This window comes from Parambassis ranga, chromosome 3 (genome assembly GCF_900634625.1).
Source record: "Parambassis ranga chromosome 3, fParRan2.1, whole genome shotgun sequence".
NCBI lineage: Eukaryota > Metazoa > Chordata > Actinopteri > Ambassidae > Parambassis > Parambassis ranga.
Window position 1 is genome coordinate 1,265,698 of NC_041024.1, and position 27,137 is coordinate 1,292,834.

General features: G+C 48.3%; 1 protein-coding gene across 1 annotated transcript in view; it reads left to right on the forward strand.

The window, feature by feature from the left end:
- LOC114433225 (SH3 and multiple ankyrin repeat domains protein 2-like) overlaps nucleotides 1–27,137 on the forward strand; it is a 157,436-nt gene that overhangs the window by 38,446 nt on the left and 91,853 nt on the right. Inside the window, exons 2-9 of the mRNA XM_028401675.1 lie at nucleotides 1,040–1,267; nucleotides 5,897–6,100; nucleotides 6,984–7,055; nucleotides 9,991–10,099; nucleotides 14,340–14,491; nucleotides 14,816–14,983; nucleotides 17,145–17,261; nucleotides 21,137–21,214. Of these exons, the coding sequence (XP_028257476.1) occupies nucleotides 1,064–1,267; nucleotides 5,897–6,100; nucleotides 6,984–7,055; nucleotides 9,991–10,099; nucleotides 14,340–14,491; nucleotides 14,816–14,983; nucleotides 17,145–17,261; nucleotides 21,137–21,214 (1,104 nt within the window). The 5' untranslated portion in view covers nucleotides 1,040–1,063. The remainder of the gene's footprint in view (nucleotides 1–1,039; nucleotides 1,268–5,896; nucleotides 6,101–6,983; nucleotides 7,056–9,990; nucleotides 10,100–14,339; nucleotides 14,492–14,815; nucleotides 14,984–17,144; nucleotides 17,262–21,136; nucleotides 21,215–27,137) is intronic.

Here is a 27,137-nt window from a genome sequence, read left to right on the forward strand (position 1 = left end):
TGTCAGCGTCAAAGCTCACACTCCCTCATCTTCACATGCCTTTATCGACAGGAGGTATTCAGAGCACGGAGAGATCGACTGTGTTCCTCCACACATGTGCACAAACGGGGTGGGGGGTGTGGTACTTTCTAGTCCAGGAGGTCCAGGAGGATTAACCCAGTCTGTTTGTAGGAGTGTCTGAGTCAGTGAGTGGATGTCAGAGTGGGTTATATTAGAATGAAGTGTCTATGTTTTCTTTATTGTCGATAAAGTCCTTTGGCTGCACATTGGCTTCCTTGAAATGCATCCTTAGAAGGATCAGAAGGATGAAGCGAGGCAGCTTCCTCAGAAGGATCCTTCCTTTAGAAGCAGCCTCACAGGAGGCAGGAGTGCACACAGTGGACGGATCACATCATCGTGTGTCTGTGACTCCCTGAAAGAACCACGCCCACATTAATCAAAAAGAACATTGAATGATTTGATTGAAATTCTCTCACAATTCTGGCCGACCAGCAGCTCAAACAGCAGCTCCGGCCTGAGGATGGCGGCACAGGTGGACCAGGGTCCATTTTACACGACGTTCAGCTCCGCCTGCCCCCTCCGGTCACCGCCTGTGTTCAGCTCAGTCATTTCTGCAGGTACTGCTTGTTGATGTTTAATAAGTGAGGCTCACTCCACGCTGACCTCCGACTGTTCAGCAGGTTACTTTAAAGGTCTTAAGTCTGCGTGGGTGGCTCGCTGGAGGCAGTGACTGATGATGATCTGATGAGCCATAAATCAGGCTGACGCCTCGCTTTAATGGACTGCAGTCTCTTGATCTGCTTCACTTTTTCAGCGGGGCCTGAGGGTGTGCGATACGTGAGCTGCAGGTGCGCTTTTCTGTCTGACGGTAAACTCTAAAGGAGAAGGTTTTTGTGACGCCGCTCAGTCACATCAGCTCCTCGGGGAGCTCGCTGAAGCTGGCTGTGGACAAACTAACAAATACCGTCCTTCAGCAGGTGTCTTTAATGAACAGTGTGTGAGAGTCTGACCTTTCCCTCCGTCTCCCTGTCTGTCCCAGCTGAATCCGCCGGGCCTGCTGAGTATGCCCCGGAGCCCCACCTCCAGCGAGGATGAGATGGCCCAGAGCTTTTCCGACTACTCCGACGATTGCGCCTCCGACAGCTCCCGCGAAGAAACCATCTACGAGACCATAAGGGCCACCGCCGAGCCATCGCAGAGCCGCATGGACGACATCCACATCAACTCGCAGGTCATCCGTGTCCTCATCCCTGACCTGCAGCAGACGGTGAGTACCTGAGGGTGTGTGTGTGTGTGTGTGTGTGTGTGTTCAGTCAGATTTCAGTCAGGTCTTTGTGCAGGTCAGTCAGTAACCCTTTGCTCTCCTGGAGGTAGTTCTTCACTAGAAGAGACGTTTGCTTTATCTGAGAGGAAAACCAGGACCCAGACCCAGTCTGACTGTAGACTGCTTCAGGGTCTCTTTCAGACATTCAGACAGTCCTCTTGTTTCATGATTCTTCCACCCTGACAGGATCCACAGTTCCAGACTGACTGAGTCCTCCTCACAGCATCATACTGCCTCCACCATGTCTGACTGTATGAAGCCTGTTCTTTGGGTTCTAGCCTCTCCTTTCTGTCTCCACATGAAGACAACATCTCTGTGAGCACAGAGCTCTAGTTCAGCTTCATCTGACCAAAGGACCTCAGTCTGTGTGCTCTGTCTCCAGGTGGTCTCTGGCAGACTTCAGTCCGTGTGCTCTGTCTCCAGGTGGTCTCTAGCAGACCTCAGTCTGGTTTGGAGGTGTCTTCTCTGCAGCCTGGCAGTCCATTCCTGAGCAGGACTCTAGTGACGGTCTCCTCTGACTCTTCAGGTCCAGACCTGGTTCAGTCCTTCACTAGTGTCTCTGCAGCTGTTCTCTTCAGACTCATCTCTCACTGGTTTTCTTTCCAGAACCTTCCACATGTTTCTCTTCCTGTCTCTGACAGTCTGTCTCTGTTGGACTCTCTGTGGACTTCTTGATGAAACCTCTCACAGCAGCTCTTCAGACTTGAAGCTCTTTGATGAACTTGTAGTTTTTAGGGGATTAATAATTCCGTTGTAAATCTCACTTGTTTATCGTTTTCCGTCTTCATGCTAAGCTAACAGTCAGGTACAACTGTCTGTCTTTAACTTCTTGCTTCAAACCACAGGTGTCTGCGGTCAGGTGGTTTCTTTGCTCACGTTCTGTGTAGCTATGAATTCTGGGACAAAGAATAAGATCTAAGTTGCATCTCCTCCATCATCTCCTTTTATAAAACACACAGCCCCCCCCCCCTCCAGCTGTGTTACACTGATCAAACCCTGCTGCACCTACACAGGCATTTACAACTGTTAACCATCGGACATTATTCTTAAACACACGTCTATACATCAGCCCCCCTGCAGGACGCCCACTCATTCACACTCCACTGCATGTTATCGGGGTTTGGACGCCACGGGAGTGCTGCTGGTCAGAGCCCATCTCAGTCGATGGCTTTACATCAGGAATGGAAATGAGAGGCAGATTACGGCTTTAAAGCGGCGGCAGGCGGCCGCTAACAGGTTTCACAGGCAGATAATTAATGTACAGGCTTCCTCTGAAAGCATTTGTTTGCTTAAAAGGTAAATCTTACATGAATGGAGGGATAAGAACGCTCAAGTAAAAGAGAGATTATCGTAATACCAGAAAAACCCCGGGGCCTGCTAATGAGTCGAAATGAAATAAAAGCATAAAAACTGATGGTCGTGCGTTAACGAGGTTTTTTTTGTTTTTCGTCTTTTAATAAAGCTCCTTCCTGCTTTCATGCAAATGTGTTGCATCTCTGGAGAAGGACTGTATGTGTTTAAACTCTGTAGATATATGAGGCTTTTCTACCGACTTAAAGGTGCATAAAGCACTTTACACTACTTCACACTCACCCTTTAGCGCACACACCATCTGCACCTGTCTCCTTCAGCTGGAGTTTTAGAACTCATACCAGAAGCTGGTCATTTGTTATTCATGGTATTAATATTGAGGGACGTGTTCATGTTTCCTTTCCACCAGCAGCACCGTGCAGGACCTACAGTCACAGGCTCACAGCGCTCCTCTGAAGCTCCTGTGAGTCTGATCATACAGCACGTGTGTTGGTGTGTGAGAGCAGGCCTGGATGTGAAGGGTTATCTTCAAACAGCAGCAGTGTGTGTGTGTGTGTGTGTGTGGAACAGTACAGTACAGTTTCATCTCAGGCTAATGCAGCTTTGTACTGTAGCTCTGTGTTTGATGTGTGTGTGTCCGCGGGGACCGAGGGCTGTTCCAGATAGCGTCACGCTGCAGGTCTGTGACAGTTAGTCCATGTGCAGATAAAACAGAAGGACTGCAGAAGAAAGGAGGGATGCTGGCGTGACGGCAGCCTTCACTCAGACCCCTGTTTGTTTAACTCACTGAGGCGAACAGGAAAGCAGGAGCAGTGTGTGTGTGTGTGTGTGTGTGTGTGGGCAGGCTCAGTGTCGACCCAGAGATGAACTCATGACCCTTTGATGTAGGCTAATTAGCTCGCTGGTTATAACTCCAGCGTAGAAAGGTGTGTGTGTGTTTTCACATGTGCACTAAGCCCTCTCACATGTATGCTCTAATGCCTCTGATTTCACATCCACTCTATCACATGATGCACACACACACACATGTTGAGCTAAAGGCTCTGTGAGGGTCAGCATGATCTAAGCTTTATCATTAGAGTTGAATAGAAGTCAGTGTGCTCGCTGAATGTATGTCACCTCCCTCTGTACAGTTATTCCATAAAACAATATAAAACCAGAGGCTGAGAAATGACACAAAGTTCTGTTCCCTCTGCGGCCTCAGGGGGCGCCCTGTTTGGGTTATCATCACGGTGGTGAAATGATCAGGCGTGATTGAAATACATCCGGCGCCGTTCAGATTAAGAAAAGTTCAATCTGGCGAGAGCTAGATTCGGGCTGTATCCTGCTGTAGCTGGATTGAGCTTTTCTCAAAGGCCCCGTTCACACTGGAGAAAGTCATTCCAGCTAGAGTAGGATTGAGCCCAGACAGCCTTTAAGCTGGATGCGTTCAGACCTATTTTCAAATCTGGCTAGCACACACTTGTGTCCGCACTCAATCCAGCTTCATCCAGCATGTTTGCGGTCCTCCAAACCACTAGGTGGCGCCTTGTAATATACAGAGTCTGTTCACGCCGTGGTAGGTCCGCGTGTGCGCATGCGTCATGCGGTTTTTTGTCCCGTGTCGCGCCCCGTGAACCGGAAGTAGCACATCGCTAACCAGAAGCATGTCGCTAGCCAGATTCGCTCGCCACATTTGCGTTCACACCTGAGCCACATTTGAGCCGAATCCGGCTGTATCCAGTTTGATTTCAATCCGGGAGAGGTGGATCTAGCCGGAGTGAAATCAAACTGGATACAGCCGGATTCGAGGTGTTCACACTCAGAAAAAAAAACACATCTGGATTGATCTGGATTGATCTGGATGCGGCCGAATCCTGCTTAAGCCACATTTTTTTCCCCAGTGTGAACGGGGTAAAAGGTCACACCAGTCTGAGCAGGGTCTAAAGGCTCCAGATGGAGAGTCCGTCTTCTGTGGATTGTTTTTGGTAATGAAGTAAGACTGGATGGGGGGGGGGCTTCCAGTGTGTTTGTGTCCACAGTGATCATACAGACGGATTCTCTTCCAGTTGCTCACTCTGAGGAGCAGCTTATCCTTGTTTCAACTCATCTAATCTGCAATCGTGTGTATTATGTGTGATTACCATGCTGATAACGAGGCTTAACGAGAGCCCTCACACACACTCGGCTGATGAGAGCTTCAGTTTCACAATAAATAGGAGCTCTGTTTCCATTCAGGAGCCGCTTCCTCTGAAGGCTGAGCTTTTGCAGGCCGCCATGTTCACACAGAGTGATGTGAAATGAGACGGAGGATGTCCTATTTTACATCAACCCACCTGGTCGCCTAGCAACCCTGACAGCTGCCTCTGATGCTCGCGTCCTAAAACATATTCCACTGCTGCCAAAGTTTCTTTCCGCTCCTCTCCTGGGAATAAAAAACACATCCAGCCGTGATGGCGAGTCTCCGGATAGGTCGGGTCACCGGGGAACCGTCTGACAGACGTGTTTCAGTCTTAAAATGGAGACTCTGAGTCCCAGCCCCCCCCCCCCCCCCCGGCAGCCTCAAACGTATTGTTTAAGTTGAGGCTCCAGCAGTAATGGGAGCGGATGGAAATTTGCCACTGTGATAAAGCAGCAGGAGGAAGAGCGGGCCGTATCAGTCCGAACAGGCGCTGCCAGATGCCAGACATCTGCTCCTGTATACCTTCAACCCTTCATCTCCTCTCTGCCCACTCCACAGCAGCACAGGGGATTACAGAGTTCACAGGCTGCTCATCCCCTCAGCCCTTATCACAGACGGAGAGGCTGCTATCCCCGGCTGAGCAGCACATCCAGCTGTAAACACTCACACACACACTTCCTGAATGGCATCACACAGCACCCATAATCCTTCAGAAGACACCCAAATCCTGGAGCTGAAGCTGGACCTCGACCAGGGAGCGGAGGGGGCGTCTCAGTTACACCCCGGTGTCGGTTCAGCGTCGTCCTGGAACAATAAAACAATGAATGAATGGCACCGGGCTGTGTTCCTGAGGTGGCCTGGGCGTTGTCTGATTGGGCTGCATTGTTCTGTCATTCTCTTCTAATCCTCTCATCAGCCATATTTGCATCTGTCAGTCAAAAGTTGGAGGCCCGGTGTCTGTCAGGAGTCGATAAGATTACAGTCTTTGTTATTATTTCAGAGATGAATATTTCATTCCTGTTGATTGCTGTGACTGCCAGCCAGCACTCAGCTCCTAATCAGCTCCTCTGCTCTCGCCTGTTTTCTCTCCTCCTGACCAGAAATGTATGCGCTTCAACCCGGACGCCACCGTCTGGGTTGCCAAGCAGCGGATCCTGTGCACCCTCAATCAGAGCCTGAAGGACGTGCTGAACTACGGGCTCTTCCAGCCCGCCAGCAACGGGAGGGACGGCAAGTTCCTGGACGAAGAGCGCATCCTCCGAGAGTACCCGCAGCCGATCAGCAAGGGCGTCCCGTCTTTGGAGGTAAACTATTCATGTTAATGAAGGAATCTCTGCTACTGAACAATTAGCGTTCATTAGCAGAATGCTAAAATTGAACTTAGCTAGAGAAAGTTTCAGTTCTACAGTATTATTATTATTATTATGTGAACGTTTGTCCAGAAGCAGTTATAAATAGTGATCGCAGCTGTGGGACTCTATCACAGCGCCCTCTAGGTGAACTGCAGGCTTTTTCTGCCCTCTGGCATGAACAGGAAGTAGACAGGTCACTGTCCTTCCAGGTTTTGATCTGCAGGGTCTTCATTAGCTCTGTGTTTACGTTGTGTTTTCTGAATTGTAGCGTCCTAATTTCCATTTGACCTCATCCGGAGCTCCACTTGTTGGCAGTTTCCTGAACGTTTAGCTGGCAAAAGCTAAACTAATAAATCCTTGTGGTGTTTTCCATCATTGTTGACAGTACATACAATCTAAATACAGCATCACATCACTTATTTACCCCCGTATGAGCAGCTACTGTCTCCACATAAACAGCATCTTTCCACACATTTTTCTGTCTTTAGGATAAATATATTTAAAACTATCATCTTTACAATTCTGAATATTGACAAAAAACATGATATGGCCTTTAGAGAATGGATGTGTTGTGGTTTCAAATGTCACGCAGCCTGCCAGCACAGATAAGATGAGAGTAATGAAATGTGTGTTAATAAAAAGGACGCGTCTTAGACTTGATCCCCCGGTGAGCCTCTTTCCTGAGGATCAATCACTTCACGGCTGAACAACGAATGACTCAGAGCTTTGATCAAAAGAAAAGATTGTTGCTTCCACAGAGCTTTAACTCGATCCCTGCTGGACTTTTTGTTTTGCTTTTTTTTAATATATTATTAATGTCTCTTTTACTCAACAGTTCCGCTACAAGAGCCGAGTCTACAGGCAGCCCAATGTGGACGAGAAACAGATCGCCAAGCTCCACACCAAGGTAGGAGGTCACTCAGCCGGCAGCCTCACAGCAAGACTGTCTAATAACATGTGTATTCAGCAGTGATGTCACTTAGGCCCACTCTGTGTGCATGCTGGAGACAGGTGAAGACAGGGCGCTGAAGGAAGCTGAGATGTTGGCAGGTCGGATTAGGAGAAGCAGAAACTGTTTATGCAAATACAGCAATTAACAGCACGTCACCGAGACACGTGCACCACACGAACAGCACGCTCCATTTCCTCTGTCTGCATCAAATGATCACACTGAATGTAAACTAAAGGAGCACTGAGGAGCTTTATCCAAAAAAGACAAAAGTATGTGGACAGGCGCCATCTGTGTCCGCTGACCTCCATGTGGGAACTAAGCATCTGTAACGTCTGATGGTCGTGCAGACAGACGCACACAGTGATCAATGAATGGAAGTCTGACCTGTTAGTCTGGAACATGTTCACTGGTTTGTCCATCAAATGTCAGAATACACTGATTGATCATAAACAATCAATCAATGATGGAAACAGTCATCAGCTGCAGACCCAGCAGACCGCAGCATTCAGATTTACACCTTTACGACTAAGAACAGGCTGCGCACGGTGTCCGTTTGCTGCTGGTGACAGTGTGTAACTGGGAGGTGGAGGCCTGTGTGGAGGCAGCCGGCTGGCTCGTCTTCACCGGTCTGCTGTGAGGAAGCTCAGAGAGGCGGCGAGCCCGATGAGCCCAGCAGACAAAGACATTCAGGGAAAAAGATGCGACACTGCCGCCCACCTCGGTCTGACTGTCTGCTGGTCTCTGGGAGGAGCAGTGACTGTTTCACACCAAATCCAATCATAAGAAGGAATCTGTTGGAGGGACGGAGAGCTCGGGTTGGTTGGTTTCTGGCGGCCTGATCGGAGTGATGGGTAAAACCAGGCTCACCTGTCACTTCCTCTGTTCCTCTGTGGTTCTGTGAGCTGCTCCCTCCATCCCCGTCCCTCCCACATGATCTGAAACACATTTATACAGTAAATTGGAGACTTCTCCATTGTGTGAGGCTCGCTCTGGGCTGCTGTCCCACAGCTACTGTAATCCTGCAGTGCAGCCAAAGCCTAAGTGTCTCTGGCAGCTCTCTGTTAGCGGCACGCTGGGAAACTGTCTGACAGCTGCTCTGATTCTACAGAGAAGAGAGGCAACGTTACACACACACACACACACACACACACGAGTTTACTCAAAGTTAGGAGTCACTTCTTGGAGATAATCCTGTTGGCCATGCAGCACGGGGCTCTGCGATTGGCTGAAACCCACACCAAGACGCGCAATCAGGTGTCAGTCCAAGCAGCAGAGAGAGAGAGAGTGCTGCTTATTCCCCAGGCATGGAGACACACACACACACACACACACACACACACACACACACACACACACACACACACACACACAGGGGACGTATCAGCTACATTAAATAAAACATTGCATGAAAGCACAGGGCCATGTACGCAACCTCCTGACATTTGTGGGTATTGAACTGTCTGTGACTCATCGTGTGTGTGTGTGTGTGTGTCTGTTTGTGTGTGTGTGTGTCTGTTGTGTCTGTCCTGAAACTCTCTGCCAATTATTGGATGATTTTTAACAACACAAATGATCATAAATCATCATTTCCACATTCAATAAGCAGAACAGAGATGCCTGCTGGAACATACTGTAAAGACTCCTACAGTGTGATGTGTGAGTGTGTTGCTAGGAAACATACTGTCCAATCCAGACCAACAAACTACTGTACATAAACAGGGCGTCACCGTGGCAACACAAGCTCACATAACCTACCTAAGGATGGAAGCTGTGGAGCCAAAAGTAGGCTACTGTAGCTGCAGGAGATGTGTGATCAGGCTGCTGCAGACAGCGGTGCTCAGATTTATAGTTCGTATTTGGATAAACGCTGTGTTTAAATAGGTCCTGAAGATCACTCACAAAGGTCAGATGTTGGCTTTAATTAAGTGGTTAATGAGGTTAGCTTTGAGAACAGCTGGATGTAGATTATAGCTATAAACAAATGAGGATGCTTGATCTTCCAAACAGACCGTCAGAGTGATGGTGTCAGGATCTCCACCCTGGATGTGGACTCTCTCTGTCAAACTTCTGCCATCTGCAGCAAACATGTTTTATATCCTCCAGCCCTGCCGGCAGACTTTTCATCCTCACATCCAGAGGGCGGCGTTCGGCTACAAAGAACCTCTCAGTCACCTGAAACTCAGCCGCTGCTGCTGCTGCTTGTGCCTCATATCCAGGCTGGGTTTCACTGCAGTTAAACAGCCTGAACTTCTCAGGATCAGGATATTTCAGCAAATGAACGGGCTAAATAAAGCCTGATCTGTTCATTATTAATTGATTGAAGGTAAGCCGGCTGCCAGAATGCCCTGAATGCAGCTGGGAGCTGTATGAATACAGCGTGTTCTGTTGTGTATAGTCAGGTCAGGATCAGGGACGGTCCTCCCACCCCCCATGTTCCTCTCGTCCCAGCCTGTTCCTTTATCGCTTCCCATTGTCGTTTTCTTCTTCTGCTATCTCATTCTTCTCTCCTCATTTTCTCCTCTCCTTCGGGGAGCTGCTCTCTTATCTATTTTTATCGTGCGGCCTGGAAAGAAAGCAGACGGAACCGAGCAGTCATTCCTCTCTTTGTAGTCTCCACTCTGAATCCTGTCGTGTCCCCCTCCTGTGCTGCTTCCAGGTCCCCTCTGTCCGTCCATCTTCATCTGCACACCTCTCTCACGTTCACAGCGGATTCTCAAACGTTCCCGCTTGCTGTTGTGTTTGACCTCCTCTGCACCGTTCTCTATCTCATCTTCTATTTCAGTCTTTTTACAGCTCCGAGCTGTGATCGCGTCTTTGTTTCTCTCCCTCACACCCACCACCGTTTGTTCTTTATTCTCTCTGTAATCGCTTTTTCTGTTTTTTCACACAGGCCAATCTGAGGAAGTTCATGGACCTCATTCAACATAATCAGGTGGACAAAGTGGCAAAGATGTTGGAGAGAGGCTTCGATCCAAACTATCATGACGGTGATACTGGAGGTGAGGCTGCCCACCAAACATACAGTACACTCTGACAGTAATCCACTCCCAGCAAACACAGGACACCCAGGACCAGCGCCCGCTTCCTGCTCAGGTTGATGGGACCTAAACGCAGGTGTAGGATTACCTGCACAGGAAGGGTGTCGTTTTCAGAGCTGAGACATTCACGACTGTCAAATCAGAATGTTCTGATGCACCGTGTGTTCTATGCTACAATCAGCTTAAACCTTTCATCTAGACTGCCTGATCCATGTCTCCAGGTCACACCAACAAACATCCTGCACTCAGCAGCGAGCAGGAAGCCATGATGGCCTCACATGTGGCCAGCAGGCACTTTCAGAGAGTCACTGGCTGACAACCTGTGATGGGAGGGAGGAACAGACAGAAACTGGCTTCAAAGGGTCACAGGATCAGGTCCAGAGCTTTTCATGGTCCAGCATTTTGGAACTGATCAGACAGACACATGAACAAGGCCATACCAGGAGCTAGCTTGGTCCCTCCCCTTCTGTCTGTCCGTCTTGCTGTCGCTCGGCCTACATCACATGCTTCATTTCCCTGATTGGTTGTTTGTCTGTCCAATTTACTCTGCGTCTTGTGGTGCTAACCCCTGCAAATCCAGCTCAAACCCACAAAGACCAGACCGAGACTTTGTGTAGAACAGAAACGGAGTCCGAGTGTGGCTGAGCTGTGCAGGCCTGGCTGTTATCTTGTAGAAGATGTTTGGGTTTGAGGTATAATGATGTGAAATAATGGAGCCTTGTGTGTGGATCTGAGGACAAACAGTCCCTGTGTAAAGTGACAGTGGAGGGAAGCAGGGCACCCTGTAGCTGCTGAATATTCATCCAGCTGACACAGCCTGCTGATGGCGGCACACTTTACCTGCCCTCAGTGCCAACTACAAAACACAGCGTGTGCGACTTTGATGTGGAGGCCGAGAACGCTGCCCTGAGTGCGCTCCAGGTGTTTAAAGCAGACGTCCCTCAGAGGGAGTCACAGGCTCGGTCTGCCTGCTGCAGTAAATGGAGTCATTCGAACCAAAGCGTGCAGCAGGTAATGAGCTGCATCCTGATCAGTTCACAGCACAGATCACAGGTCGCAGCTGTTTCATGCTGCCCCTCAGGTCCACGCTGTGTCCGAGAACAACATCATCTCCCAACATGCACTGCAGCTCAGAGGCGCTAGCTTCACTTGAGTGGATCCTCCAGGAGCAGCGGCGGCAGAGACCTCTACAGAGGCATTTAAAAGCCTAATGAACGGAGGATAAGGGAACATTAAGTTTGAACACCCGGCTTTACCTTCAGCATGTAAGCATCGCAGTTTAGTCTTGGTTATTCAGTTCTTTAATCTTCAATCTGTGACATTATGTAGGAGACGTCTGACGGGGAAAACAACACTAGAGTTGTTAACCAACACGTTCTCACTTCCAACTCGAAACACTTCAGCGGCCATGTTAACCAGCAGGAATGCTCACACTTCTGATGTTCATAGTGCTGATCTCTGCACAGGGAAAAATGGCGGCTGGCCAAGTGTGTGACGAGTCAGAAGGAGGAGCGCCCTCTGTTGACACATGATGAGACTTGTGTGTGGTTAGAATGGTTGGTTGTTCCAAAGTTTTTAAAGCCTCCTTTTCCTGGAACATCTCTTCACCTCCTCCTCATCCTCAGCTCTCTAATCAGTCACTCTGGCTTTGGGATGAGTGTTCAGCTCAGTGGGGACGAGCGCCTGCAATCAATGGGATCGACAGGAAACTCTTGAGGCTTTTACTTAAAACGCCGCGGGGAGGGAGGAGCAGGGCGTCGGGTTAGGAGCCGTGAGCTGATAACCGCACGCCGCTGGGCTGTGCTGACATGTGGGGACAGTAATCAGGCGGCGAGGACTGATGAAGAGCTCTCTGTGAATAAAAGAAACCATCGTGTCTGCAGAGGCTGCTTCTGTTTGGACGGCATCACCTTCACTAAATAACTCCTGTCTGAAGCTCCCTGAGGGTAATTGCTGCTGTTTGGCAACCAGCGCTGGTTGAAGTGCTGTTGACATCACCTGTTGGTGTTAAGGGTGGTGATTATGTTTATTTATGATCATTTAATGAACACGTGGAGTGCACCTCAGCACACAGGTCCCCTCGACGCAGGTACTGAGTGGACAGAGATTATCTGGAAACAGATCGGGTCCGTTGAGGGAAATAAAGATGGCAGAGAGGTGAGGTTACACCTGCTGCTCATGGCAGAAATCAGAGCTCATTTTATCCCTTCAGAAGACGTTTGCTGCCATTCAGCGGAGCACAATGTGTGAAATGGCTTTCACACATTTGGAAATTACCCATGATTCTCTGACTACAAACACAGAGCTTTCATTTCCTTTTCAGAAGTGTCTGCTTGGTATTCTCCTCACAAAGAGATGTTTCCTCTTAAACTGTGAACAAAGATGGAGGTTTCTGAGGAGTGGTCTGGAATCTTTGAAGTCCAGCCTCTCACATCCGGAGCGGGTGCTCCACCTCCTTTTGGAGGCTTTTGTACATTTCATACAGCTCCAGCGCTCCATCCGGGCGTCCTCTGTGTGGTGTGTTTGTCGTGTCTTTCCTCTTCTGTGATGCAGGTTGTCTGGTTGGTGGACAGCCTCCCCTTCCTTCTTGCCTCAGTCCCTTTTCCTGACGCCACACTGTGTGTTACTTAGAGTTTGTAACGTCCTGCTGTTAGAGGTAGTTTTTTATTTGCAGGGTTAACTTCTTATACTTTGGGTTTGTAAATCTCAAATCACTGAATCTCACAAGGACTGAGGATCATTGAAAGCCAGCTAGTAGCAGTTAGCATGTCTGCAGTGGATCGTTGTCGTCTTCGCGACAAATTATGAACACGAAAGCTTAAAACCCGGAGTTTGTTCAGTTTGTGACCTTATGAACACGAATAAAGATGCAGCTGGTAAACAGCCTCAGTCAGACCCAACAAAGCAGCGTGATTATGCTGCTTTCTCCCATAACAGCTTACATTGTAAACATAAGTCTAATTGGGACACATCTGTTGTCTGGAAGTGTTTTGTTGTGATGACCTCGTTTAGAAGTATTCAGTGATGTCTTCATCATCTCCCAGTTTCTGTACTTGTTCTAATTAGTTGTGACAGATGATTGACCTGCTTTTATCAGGAGCTCAGAGGAGGAAACGACCTGAAAGCAAAGCCAGTCAAATGATGAGCAGGTCGCTGACACATGCTCAGGTTTCATCAATCATATGAAACCTGCGTGTGTCACAGACTGACGGACTGTGCTGCTGTTTGTGTTCTAAGCCAACAGCAGGACACGACCTGATGAAAATACAGCTTCATACATGATGCAGCACTTTTTTGGAAAGTCATCACAAACACCATGAGCCAAGCACCACACGGAGGCTGAAACATTCAGGATGAGCGAGGTCTCCGGCCTGATGGTCTCGGACTGATGAGCGGCTCATTCTGAACGACCCCGATGTCATTTTTTGCCAACATTTGCAGTGATAGAAGGTACTCAGCCAGTCAAAAGCTCCATTATGGCAGGGCCCTGGGAGCAGAGAGGTCTGCAGCATTGCTTGGACAATAACGACAGTGCTTCTGGATCGGGGATGGTACCCCTTCACCAGGGTCTGTTCCAACTACAGGCGGATCAGTCAGCCTCCCTTCTAAGGCCCATGCAGGGGCGCTGAGGAAGAGAGTTTGGTTGACAGTCGAATCTCAGATTTGAGAGGAACAGTGCAGATTTTGTCCTGGCCCTGGAACACTGGATCAGCTCTACGATCGCCAGAGTCCTAGAGGGGAGGTGGATGATGTTCAGCAGTGTCACTCGGTTGTCCTGAAGGCTGGACTTCTCAGTAAGTTGAGGAGCTCAGTGAGCTGAGAGGAGCTCGGGGCAGAGTTGTTCCTCCTCCACTGGTCTGACAACAGTTTGTTATGCTCCTGGAGGAGCTGGAGGAGGTGGCAGAGGACAGGGAGGTCTGTGCTCTCCTGCTGCTGCCTCTTTGCTTGGTCTGCAGATAAGTTGGTGGAGACAAACTAACTTGTGATCCATACACAGTGAGTGTGAGCGCCTCCACACTTCATGTAATGATCAGTTTAAATTAAACAGAGCCCATTAATACAGACCCCTGTGGTTTGTACTGAAACATGTACAGCATCACATGTTCTGGCTCAGTCCCTGGGAGTAAATCACATGTTTGACCCACCAATGACACAAAGGTCTCAGCTGCACAGTAAGCTCTGTCTGTGGTGTCTTTTCCAGAGAGCCCGCTGACCTTTGCCGCTCACCTGGACAACGTGGTGGAGATGATCAAGGTGCTGAAGAACGGAGGAGCCCATCTGGACTTCAGGGCCAAAGACGGCATGACCGCCCTGCACAAAGCTGCGAGATCCAAGAACCAGGTCATCCTGACGGTAAGGAGCCGTGTGTCCTCCAGAGCCGCTCAGCTGTGCAGAGCAGGACTCCCAGTGTCAGCCTGACACCTTGCAGGTCTGTGTGCTGCAGCGTCAGTTTGAATGCACGCAGAGAGCTGATCTGATTAGCTGAGCTGATTAAGGAGGGCGCCTCCGAAAGTGAAGGCTTTTACATGCAGCCACTTTTATCTTTTAAATCTCAAAGTGTCAGCTTTGCTCTTTTAATCCGTTGTATTTTGTGTCAGATTAAATGAAATGAAATTAAACAGCCAGTTTGTTCACACGTCCTCTTCTTCCTGTTTTTAAATCCTCACACACACACAGACACTGCTGGAGCTGGGAGCCTCTCCAGACTACAAGGACAGCCGCGGTCTGACTCCCCTGTACCACAGTGTGGTGGTGGGAGGGGACCCGGGCTGCTGCGAGCTCCTGTTGAACCACCACGCCTCCGTCTGCTGCCAGGACGAGAACGGCTGGCACGAAGTCCACCAGGTAAACACACACACACGCAGCCAGGTAAACACACACACACATGCCGCCAGGTAAACACACACACACATGCCGCCAGGTAAACACACACACACATGCCGCCAGGTAAACACACACACACATGCCGCCAGGTAAACACACACACACATGCCACCAGGTAAACACACACGCAGCCAGGTAAAGACACACACACATGCAGCCAGGTAAACACACACACATGCCACCAGGTAAACACACACGCAGCCAGGTAAAGACACACACACATGCAGCCAGGTAACCACACACACACACAGCCAGGTAAACACACACGCAGCCAGGTAAACACACACACATGCAGCCAGGTAAAGACACACACACATGCAGCCAGGTAACCACACACACATGCCACCAGGTAAACACACACACACACAGCCAGGTAAACACACACACACGCCACCAGGTAAACACACACACACGCAGCCAGGTAAACACACACACACATGCCGCCAGGTAAACACACACACACGCAGCCAGGTAAACACACACACACGCCACCAGGTAAACACACACACACGCCACCAGGTAAACACACACACACGCAGCCAGGTAAAGACACACACACATGCAGCCAGGTAACCACACACACATGCCACCAGGTAAACACACACACATGCAGCCAGGTAAAGACACACACACATGCAGCCAGGTAAACACACACACATGCAGCCAGGTAAACACACACACACATGCCGCCAGGTAAACACACACACACACACACACACGCCGCCAGGTAAACACACACACACATGCCACCAGGTAAACACACACACACGCAGCCAGGTAAAGACACACACACATGCAGCCAGGTAAACACACACACATGCAGCCAGGTAAACACACACACACATGCAGCCAGGTAAACACACACACACATGCCGCCAGGTAAACACACACACACACGCCGCCAGGTAAACACACACACACATGCCACCAGGTAAACACACACACACGCAGCCAGGTAAACACACACACACATGCAGCCAGGTAAACACACACACACATGCAGCCAGGTAAACACACACACACATGCAGCCAGGTAACCACACACACAGACTGTTTTCAGTTTGGTTTTTTTCTGCAGCAGCTTGCGTTGTGATGACACACAGCCTTCCCGCGGCTGTGAGCGGCGGTCTTGGCAGCTGGTAACGGTTTAAGTAGATAAAGCCGTTAAAAGAGGGGCCACCCTGCAGCAGTGACACACACTGAGCGCCTCCACACACTGAAGCCATCAGCGCTATCAGACCGCTGAGATCTGATTCCCTGTCCAGTTGAATAAACGCTGCTTCTCCCCCGTCTGTGTTTCAGACAGGATAAAGATCAGCTGTCAGGGAGCGGCTGCTGCAGGGTCAGAGGTCAAGGTTGTGTTTATTCACTCAGTGGTCACACCTTTGTCATCACACACAAATAAAGAAATGTAATTTCTGCTGGCTCGCCTGGTGCAGCGTGCTGATTTAATGCGGCCTCCTTTGAACGAGCATGCTGCTGTGTTTCTTTGGCCTTCTACAAAAACAATCCTCTGCTCACACACACAGCAACACTGCAAAAACTTTATTCTCAATTAAAAACCTCCATGAATAAAGAGATCACACAGCTTCTATGGAAATCTATACATCTGCCCTCCTCATTGACTCATGTGTGACGAGCTGACGCATCAGAACAATCAGCAGCTTTCCCCACACACTTTGCTCCGACCACTCTGTGCCCGGTATGGATAAACAGAGCTGCAGGTCACAGGAGGAATACACACTGCTCATCACTAATAAGCAGCCACTGTTATCTCTTTACCAACTCCACAGTCTCTGAAACGGCCCATTTTAAAATCTCCTCCCTCATATAACGGCCGTCTGTCACCATAACTCCTGACACCAGAGCCACTTACAGAGAAAACCGGTTCATAAACCACAGCAGCGGCGTGCTGCTCCGCCTCTGCCGGACTCTGATGTCAGCTTCCTCTAAGCTTCTTTGCTGCGTCTTCTGATGGCCGGGTTCAAACTGAGGCTACAGCTGCTCATCTTATCTCCATTGAGGCACACTGACATCTAGTGTTAGAGCTGTCTCACTGCAAGTAGCAGAGGTATGGACAAGGCTTTCTTTGACTGGTGTACCTGTGTGTGTGTGTGTGCAGGCTTGCCGTCATGGCCATGTGCAGCACCTGGAGCATCTGCTGTTCTACGGAGCCGACATGAGCGCCCAGAACGCCTCGGGAAACACGGCGCTACACATCTGTGCCCTTTACAACCAGGTGAGCAGCGCCGGGGTGTGAGAGAGGGCGGGACTAATGAAGCACTGTTCAACTGACCTGATACAGTTAATTGAAAACAGTGGGAGAACTACTACTTTCTACTGTACTGTGCTGAAATATACCTGTAGATGTGTCTCTTCTTGTTCCCTGGTAATATGAACACATATAATCGTAGTGAGGTTTGAGTGGTGATTGATAAGTCTGAGGCCTGAGGAAGGTGGAGAACATCTGAGCAGTTGTGCAGCACATGGAGCTCTTCTTCGAAGATGTCGGCGTATTTATGAAACTTATGACTTCCAAGAAGATCAAACATGAGGAAATATGTCCTTTAGCTCTGACGTATGTTTCTGATGTTTCTGCCGCGCCCCCTCCCTCCGCTCTGCTGTTTGTGATCACCCGGCAGGTCTTTGTTTCTCTTTCCCATGGGACAAAGTCTCCTGGTGTGTTATTTATCATGCTCATATGTTGGATGGAGGGAGACCGGAGCTGGGAGCATCCCAGGAGTGTAACCACGCCACCTCAGCTCCTCTACCCTTAATGGCAACAAACAGCTGTGCTGCTCAGCAGCTGCCTACAGAACTAAGGCCCCGTTCACACTGGAGAAAGTCATTCCAGCTAGAGTAGGATTGAGCCCAGACAGCCTTTAAGCTGGATGCGTTCAGACCTATTTTCAAATCTGGCTAGCACACACTTGTGTCCGCACTCAATCCTGCTTCATCCAGCATGTTTGCGGTCCTCCAAACCACTAGGTGGCGCCTCGTAATATACAGAGTCCGTTCACGCCGCGGTAGGACCGCGTGTGTGCATGCGTCATGCGGTTTTTTGTCCCGTGTCGCGCCCCGTGAACTGAAAGGAAGTAGCATGTTGCTAACTGGATTTGCTCGCCACATTTACGCTCACACCTGAGCCACATTTGAGCCAATCCCACCTCTCGTGGGTGGATCTAGCCCGATTGGCTCAAACTGGATACAGCCGGATTCGAGGTGTTCACACTCAGAAAAAAAACACATCTGGATTGATCTGGATGCGGCTGAATCCTGCTTAAGCCACATTTTTTCCCCAGTGTGAACGGGGTATAAACCAGGAGAAACTTATGTTTGTGCTTCTGCTCTAAATATTTGGTTCTTGGTTGTATTCTGTATTTGTCTTCAGCAGGTGCCATAAAAAGACCCTCAGCGCCACAGAGCTCCATTGTTTATTAAAAAAAAGTAATTAAAGAAGCACACTGGGCGACGTGTTCCTTCATTAGCATCCAGCACACTGTGGTCTATTTTTACACTGCTGCACAGAATGAAGATTCATTTGCTGCTGAAAATAGTTCACAACTAACTAAACACTGTTCTCTGAGTGTAAACAGTCAGAGCGGCTGTGTGAGGAGATCTGAGAGGTCTTTATATTATTGGACTCTATAAGACGATATTCTGATGACTGAAGGAAAAGGCTCCTCGTCAGAGTCCACCTCACTGGAACCGGTCTTTACATCCTCCAGCTAAAGGTCAGCCTCGAACACTTGTCAGTCATCAGAGGCCGTTTAACACACGACCCTCTGAGCGTGTGCTGCATGGAATGAACAGCAGCAGCTTGACTTTACATCCTGTTTCTGCAGCAGGGGAAACATGTGAGTCTGTGACATTTATGAAGCCTTCACACCACACATCGATCCCTGCAGGAAAAGGTTGCTGTTATTGTGTATGTTCTTAGTATCAGTGAATACCATGCACAGGCCTTTGCCCTTCATGCTTCCCTCATTTTAAACCATCTCTGTTCAAAGAATCAGAGAAACTCATTGGAACCATGACTGCAGTCTGTGTTCTGTTCGTCATGTATGTCCTTCCATTGGTGAGAATCCAGGACAAACCTGAGGCTACGCTACAGCTAGCCAGCTAAGCTAATGAGCTAATGAGCTAAACACGGTTTCAGTGTACAACATTCAGTCATAGAAATATACAGACAAGTTACAGCTAGCCGGCTAATAGTTAGCTTTCACCTGTCATATGTCAAGTTAGTCAACTATTACGTCTGCTTAGCGAAATGCTAGCTAAAATGTAACGGGTGTTATTATGCTTTGAATGTTAAAGTCAAATGTCCGCTGTCAGCTGTAAACCGAAGAAGAAGAAGAAGTAAAATGTCCGCTTGGGGTCGCCGTAGAGGCCCGCCCTCAACTTCCGGTTCTGTGTGTGCTGAAGGAGCAAGAAGGGAAAAAAGCGCGGCATCTAACTTCTCGTGTGTTATTTTATTCCATAGACGTGTCCCCAAAACTGTCGCTGAATCAGCTCAGCCGCTTGTAGGGTTAAGTTAGTGGAGACAGGACTCAGATTTAAATTTTCTGAAGCCGATCCCCTACGGCAGCCCTGATGGGACGCAATACTTCTACAACACACAACAACGTCTGTTACAATGCTGTTGGCAAGCAAGCTACGCCAGGTAGTTGTAGCTCCACCGTGTTGTTTCTGACCACAACATTAACTGACGGAGTAAAGCACAGTCACGGACAGTGTGTTGATACTTGGGACATATCAGTTACTGTTGATTTGCCACCCTGACCCTTTACAAGTCTGTAATTATAATATTTATAATAGAATAAGGTCATCCGTCTTTTTCCTCCATTTGTTGGTAAGAAGACGAGCAGAATATGACCGGCCTCAGCCTTAAAAAGTGAAAGTGAAGAAACGCACGTGTAAGGTATACACAAGGTACATAAGGTACATACATAAGGTGAATTCTAAGTGGTGAAGCTGAGTTTTGGCAGTTCAGAGCTTTTAACTTGAGTGTGTTTGGAGGATAACAGCGGCGAGTGATGAAGGTGATAATGACTGCACCTGTGCGGCAGAGGAGGTTGATGTAACCCGGTTTAATCTGTCATTGGACCGTTCTACTGTACATCATAAATATGCATGAATTTTCACTCCTGCTTGATGGATGGAGCCCTCTGAACAGGTTCCAGTGTTTAATGCTGCATTAAAAACGCACAAACTTCCAATCGTCTGGCAGCAATAAGTGAGAATTCGCCTCGCTCCCTTCATCAGCGCTCTGCGCACGCTAACAGCACGGCAAACCCACAGGAGAAAACCATTTGTAGAGGAAGTTTGAGAGTGTGTGTGTGTGTCCCTGAGCTGCAACATCCTGGACTTTATGATCCTGACCTCACAACACAATCCCTGTGCAACAACATGTTCCTCCACACAGTGCACGGCCCTGGAACATGACACACATCCTGCCTCCTTATACATGTAACACATACAACATGTGGTGGGATCCCCGCACTCCACATCTGTGTGTAAAAAAACACACAATTTACAATAAGACACTATAATGTCTGGCTTCACAGTGATTCTCAGGCTGGCTTCACTGCACAGATTATTGTTGTGTATCAGTATCTGTGTGAGACTGAGTGATTTTTCAACTCTCAATAGCTTATTGTGGATCTAAAAAAAGTATTTATATTCATGTGTGTGTGCACAGTACATGCGTGGTTGAGCACTTTGTGGGCGATTTGTGCAGCAGATTCAAACCCCTCAGCACTCTCCATCTCTCTTCTTCTCTCTCTCTCTGTTTCTCTCTCTCTCTCTCTCGCCCTCGCTCCCTCTTTCCTTTTGAGTGGAGCAATAGATACACACTTAACAGCGAGTGAAGCTCCATCCCTGATGTAGGTAGTAGATGTTGTGTTGTCCTTAGATATTCAGACATTTAACCACACTGATCAGCTGCCGCTCCGCTCACTTCTTCTTCTGCTGGTGTAGATCTGTGATGCTAATGTCTCTGGGAGCTAATCAGCCTTTTTCCTGATCAAAGTAGGAGACTTACAGGAATCCTGTGACGTGTCAGAGATCTTCTCTGCTTTGGTTTTTTTAATCATTCTCTTCTTTCCTCCTCAGGATAACTGTGCCAGAGTGCTGCTTGTTCGTGGAGCTGACAAAGAAGTGAAGAACTACAACAGCCAGAGTCCATTTCAGGTAGAGTAAAAAAAACACACACACACACTCTTCATCACAGCTGTTTGCATGTGAGTGATTGAGCTTTGAGCGTAAAGGAAAACATGTTTAGTAGCAGTGCATTTTTTTTCTTCGTCTCATTTGTTACCATGGCAACAGTACAAAATGGTCAAGGTCAGCTGGAACCGGGGATGTAAACCTCTTCCTGGCTAATGTTGGGTTTGTTGTATTCAAACAATGGTCAGCAGCACGCAAAGAGGACGGGGTCTGTGTGAGGAGGAGGTCTTTTTTTAAAACACCACAAAGTAGCTCTGAGGAGCACGTTTCATCATCCGAGCCCTGGGCTCAGTTCATCTGTTACATAAAGTTTGGCACCTCTATGAAATCAGCACCATCACGGCTTAAACACGTTCGATTTGTTGCTGAAGATCAGCCAAATACTCACTGAATTTTTGTCATGTGACAAATCAGTTATGGCTTCCTGGTTTTAGTTTATTAGACATACCAAGCACATGATGCATTCAAGGACCATTGGAAGGTGTGTTTGAGACCTGTGTGTGTTTTGTCTTTCTGTGTTGAATGCTGTAATGTTGGCACTGGTTTTGGTCCAGGTGTTTAATTTGTGTAAAGATGTTAAAGCGACCAGAACAACATCCACGTCAGCTTTTTGTGTCTGTGGTGAATTACAGTAAACGGTTAATCACCCACAGTACATAACGTGTGACGCACACTCATCTAGGAAGTGTGTGTTTGTGTGTAATTATCTGAGCTGGTATGGCCTGTGTATTTATGTGTGCTGGTGATCCAACTCGGGGAAAAATCCCCAGAAGCAGTAAGAGCTGCCGAGCTGGCCTGTTTGACTCATAACCTACGCCCGAGTTACAAAAGAGCTTCATCCAGGCAGGCGTTTATGAAAGGCAGTCCCACAGGGTCCTCCACCGTCCTCCACAGCCACTCCAGTGGAGCGCTTCATTAGCTGGAGCGCTTCATGACAGGAGAGAGCCCGGGCCGAATGGAGAGCACGTCAGGTTGTTAGTCAGAGTTTGAGCCTTCAGCTGTGGCCTAGATTCATCAGCGCTGCTGATATGAACCCGCAGCTTTATTTGTCTCTGTGTGATGCTTCACTTTTATCTGAGCACAGTTCAGCAGCGAGCATCAATAATCTGCTCGGCTGTGTTTGGAAGCAGGCGCTTAGAAAACAATCGTCCAACTTCACAGGAGATTTACAGGAAAAGCTTGTGTCCCCGTTAAAGGGGAGCTCAGGATCTTTGTTTGGTTGTTAGATGCTGCAGAGTCAGTCAGTGAGAACACGAACTCACACGACTCTGTTACCCGGCTGATGTGCTGTTGATCATTTCCCAGCATGAAGACACGGGCTGTGCTGTCCTGTCACATGTGCTCTTGATGCTAATCAGAGGAGAACTCCAGTAGAAACAGGAGTTTGATGGGCAGCCCGTCCTCGCCAGGTAAACAGGTCTAATGAACAGGGCTGGTATTCAGGTGTATTTTATTCTAAAACCTTTACATACAGTAGATGTGTTCCCTCTGCTGGTCCTGTAAATAAGTGTCGGGACATTTTTTCAATGCAGTCCGTCCTTATCAGGAAAATAGCGGTGTTCAAATTTTTGATGCGCCCTCCTGTGGCCGTGTGAGTAAGTGCATGTAAACTCTGGAAGTCGGGGGTGAACATTATCGTTATTATAACCTAGGAAATGGCAGGATGCCTCTGCAGAACCGCCTGGTAAAAAGTGTTAGATAATGTTCACAGAAGAAACAAACAACAAAAAGACACAGTGTGTTAGTCGTGCTATGGGCAGTGTATGGCCAAAAGCCTGAAGCTGAACCTGATATCCGTGGTCCAGGCTTTTGGTTGAAATGTAAAAACGTCCACCTTCCACATGCGCTACATTCACCTGGACACAGGAGGGCGCTGTAGTTTGGTCTTGCCGCCTGCTGTCATTTCCCTTGGCAAGGACAGAGCAGGCCGATCAGCTGAGGTCGTCCCTGTTGTTCATTGGCTGTTGATTTAATTGATCGATGAATGTGTGAGGTACATGATGCACAAACATCCAGTTAATCCAGATTATATCTCCTTTGGAATAAGTTATTCTGGAGCCTCACAGTGAAACAGGCTGATATTATTTCCTCTTTAATTTGTCGCCCAGCTGTTTCCATCAGATGGATGCAGAATAAGCGGATGCTCAGTGGACTGAGCTGTGGTTTACTGTTATGCAATACATCAAACAAACACCTTCAGGCATGTGAAGCCAGAATCTCACTCACCCTGTGCTGTTTTTTTTATCACACTCGGCTTCCATTTATTCATTTGCACAATAGAGGCTGTGTAGCTTGAAATCACATCTTCAGCAGTAACAGCAGAGACGTCCTGTGTGTGTCCAGGTTTTACAGCGAACACTCAGGGAGAGCCGTGCTGGAAAGCAGCAGCTCCTCTGCTGACAGCAGAACAACAAGCAGCCACTAGACATGTTGGACTCTCACTTGTTGTCGAGTGGAAAAAACTCGCTCTCTTGCTCTTACTATCTTTATCATTGTTGCACTCTCCACCTACACATGGAGCCAAGAGCCAAATCCAACAAGTTTATGCCTGTTTTCTGATCAGCAGACATCTGGGGAACGTAGGAACTGAAGCAAATCTACAAATTACATCACACCTGGAATTTAAAAAGTCTTACTAAGACCCCCAGTTGCAGAACTGAAGAAGCCACTTGGGGGAGTGGTGAAACGTCTTCAAAAAACAATCCTTGAGTCCAGCTGCCTCGATTTAAACTCTTGGAAATGACCTGGATGAATGAGAGCATCCACAGAAATGTTTATAAGACCCCGTTCACACTGGGGAAATCGATCTGGCTGGAGTGGGATTTGGCCGGATCTGGATTCAGTCCACCTCTCAGAGGTGGATCTAGTCAGATTGGCTTACATCTGGCTCAGGCCTGAACGCAAATGCAGCTAGTGAATCCGGCTAGCGTTGGATACTTCTGGTTCATGGGGACAGTGTCGCGTACAAAAACCGTATGTAAACAATCGTCAAACTACGACGGCTTTGCCCCGGGTTTATTTCCTACAGGGCTACAAAGGAATAAACTGTAAAAAACGAAAGAACGAGCGACACGGGACAAAGAAAAAACGTCCTACCGTGGCCTGAACGGACTCTGTATACTACGAGGCGCCACCTAGTGGTTTGGAGGACAACAAACAAGCTGGATTAAGATGGATTAAGCATGGACATGTGTGTGTGTGATAGCCAGATTTGAAAATAGGTCTGAGTCCAGCTTAAAGGCGATCTGGATTCAACCCTACTCCAGCTGGACTGACTCTCTCCAGTGTGAACGGGGCCTTAGAGCAAGATGTGAGGAACATGAGAGCTCTGACACTGGTGCTGGTGATAAGGTCAGACTCACAGCAGGGGTTTACAGACACACTGAAAAGCAGGACTTTTTTCCTTTCTCAGTCTTTGAGACCAAACCATGATTTAAGCATGACACCTCCGTACCTACAGCCGTATTTATCCGCCTCCATGTCGGTGGCAGCCACAGCCGGAGGCACTATGTTTTTAGACGGTGGTATTTAAACAAAGTGTCGACTGCACTTCTCAAAGATGACCTGACGGTTGGTCCCAGTGTGCAGCCAGCCTGAACGTGTCATACTGCACGTGTGAGTTCTCTCTGCTTGTAGCCATGATTGTGCTGTTCGGGTGAACAGTGAGCCCACACTGACTGGACGAGTTCAGGAGGAGAAGAACGTTTAAAAAGGCGATCCAAAGGTTTAAAGGTCACCTTCAGTGTGACGTCTCATTATTCAGCAAAAATACTTTTGTCATATAAAATCTTCACTGCGTTGATGATGTGACACACTTTGTGCACACTGTGGTCATATCGTCTGTTTACCTGATCACGTGTTTTGGAACCTGCACTAAAATGTGTGTTTTAAATCCTCCCTTCATGATCCTGTCCCGGATGAACTGCAGATGAGGAATCCCTGTTTGCGTGTGTGGCTTTGTTTGTGCCTGTGTTTTGCGTCTCCACAGAGAGTGGGCACTGGGCATGCTTCTCTGCTGAAAACACCGTCATTAGGAGCCAAATTAACAACTGGAAAGTGCAAATGTTAATAAACAGTGTTTGCCACAGCTGAATGAGACGCGCGCTTACGCTGTGCTGCTGAGCGCGTTCTTAATTAGGACACTGTGTGGGCGTGCTGTGGCCATGCCATTCGATAATATCATGTGTCAGTTCACTGTGTGTGTGTGTGTAGCCTGATAACCATTGTCACATACAACAAAAGGAATAAGAATGTGCAGCACAGAAAACTCCCATCATGCTCTCTGAGTGCCTCATTTTCTCGACAGAGGGCTTTCAGAGATAAGAAATCAGCTTCTTTATTTAGCAATTGGCCTCATCCTCTGCACTTCCTCTAACTCTTCTTCACCTTTGTGTGTCCTCGCACACAGTGTGACCCCGTGTGCCGTGCTAAGCCTCTCATCCTGCTCTGTAAAAATGATTTCATTCACCTCGTGCTCCTTCTTCGCCACGTTTTCATATCTCTGCTGCTCTTCCTTCTGATCTCGTTCCTCTCTCTGCTGCTCATTATATTCACGGTCTCCTCTGCACTTCCCTCCTGCCCTCTGTACCCGCACACGCTCTCGTCTTCCTCCCGTCGCCCTTGGCACATACTGTAAGTCGGAGTGATTTCCCCCTCTGCCTTGTTATTCCCACACAGTGACACATGTGCTGCAGCATGTTGGAGTATTGACAGATATCCACGTCATCAGGCTGGTGGACGTTTCTGATCACGTTTCTGTAAAGTTCAGTTTTAACCTGCATCACTTTAACCCCCTTAATGCCAGAGCAACCTAAAAGATGCTAGCAGGAGGATCCGATCCCCCCCCCAGCCCCTCTGAGGGATTATAAGTGAAGGTGACTACACAGACAGCATCCCTCCTTAAACCTGTCCTTATGAATATGTTTTTATCAACTTTATGATGAAAGCCTCATCCCCCCGTTCTGCTCTCAGCTCTGTAACGTTTTAGCATCTGTCAGTTCAGTGTGAGTCGCAGACACACAGCAAGAGACAGCTGGACTACAATCAGCATTCAGCAGGAAGAAAGGCTGGCCCAGAGCCCGACCCTGGATGCTCATGTTGGTCTGTGTCCTCTGAATAAGTACAAAAATCTCTACGGATGATGAACAGATTTCTGTTGCAGTGAGGATGGGATGGAAAGCAAGTTTGATCTTTATTACCGATCTTTCTCAAATCAGACAGTGAGAATCTCTCACAACATGGATTAGAGATCTGTTTGTACCAAGTTTAGAACAGTATTCTATTTACAGCTTGCACATGGAGCCATCCCTGCCTGCATCAGAGGGTACATAAGGTGTCGTCTTGGGTTAAACAGGCACTGGAGTGAACGTAGCTGAAAGTCAACATGTAAACTGTCCAAAACTGTCCGAGCGTTCCTCCCATAAAACAGACTAGTTTTTCAGACTTTGAGTTGTTTGTAATGGACAGGTTCCTCATGATGTTGGAAAGTTTCTCTCAGGTGTTAAAAACGGATGACTCCACTCTAAAAGCATCTTCTCTCCCTCCCGTCCTCTTGTTTCTTTTTGCTGCATCCTAACTGCACCTCTCAGCTTTGACCTGTTGTCTTCACTGATGATCCACTCAGGGAGCGCGAGCGGCTCACACCGCTCCCCATCCCCCTCTGCATACTTCTGTGTTATACACAACCATTTGTCTCCATGGTGACCAGGAGAGAACAGGAAAAGAATCGGTGTGGGGGCGGCGATGGTGGTGATGGCAGTGGTTGTGGGGATGGTGGGCGGCGGAATGATAATGAGAGATAAATTGTGACTGCATGACCCGCTGCTTATTGGTTACCTGGTGTCTGATCATCAGTACGAATCAGAGCGCCCTCTGCTGCTCTCCGTCA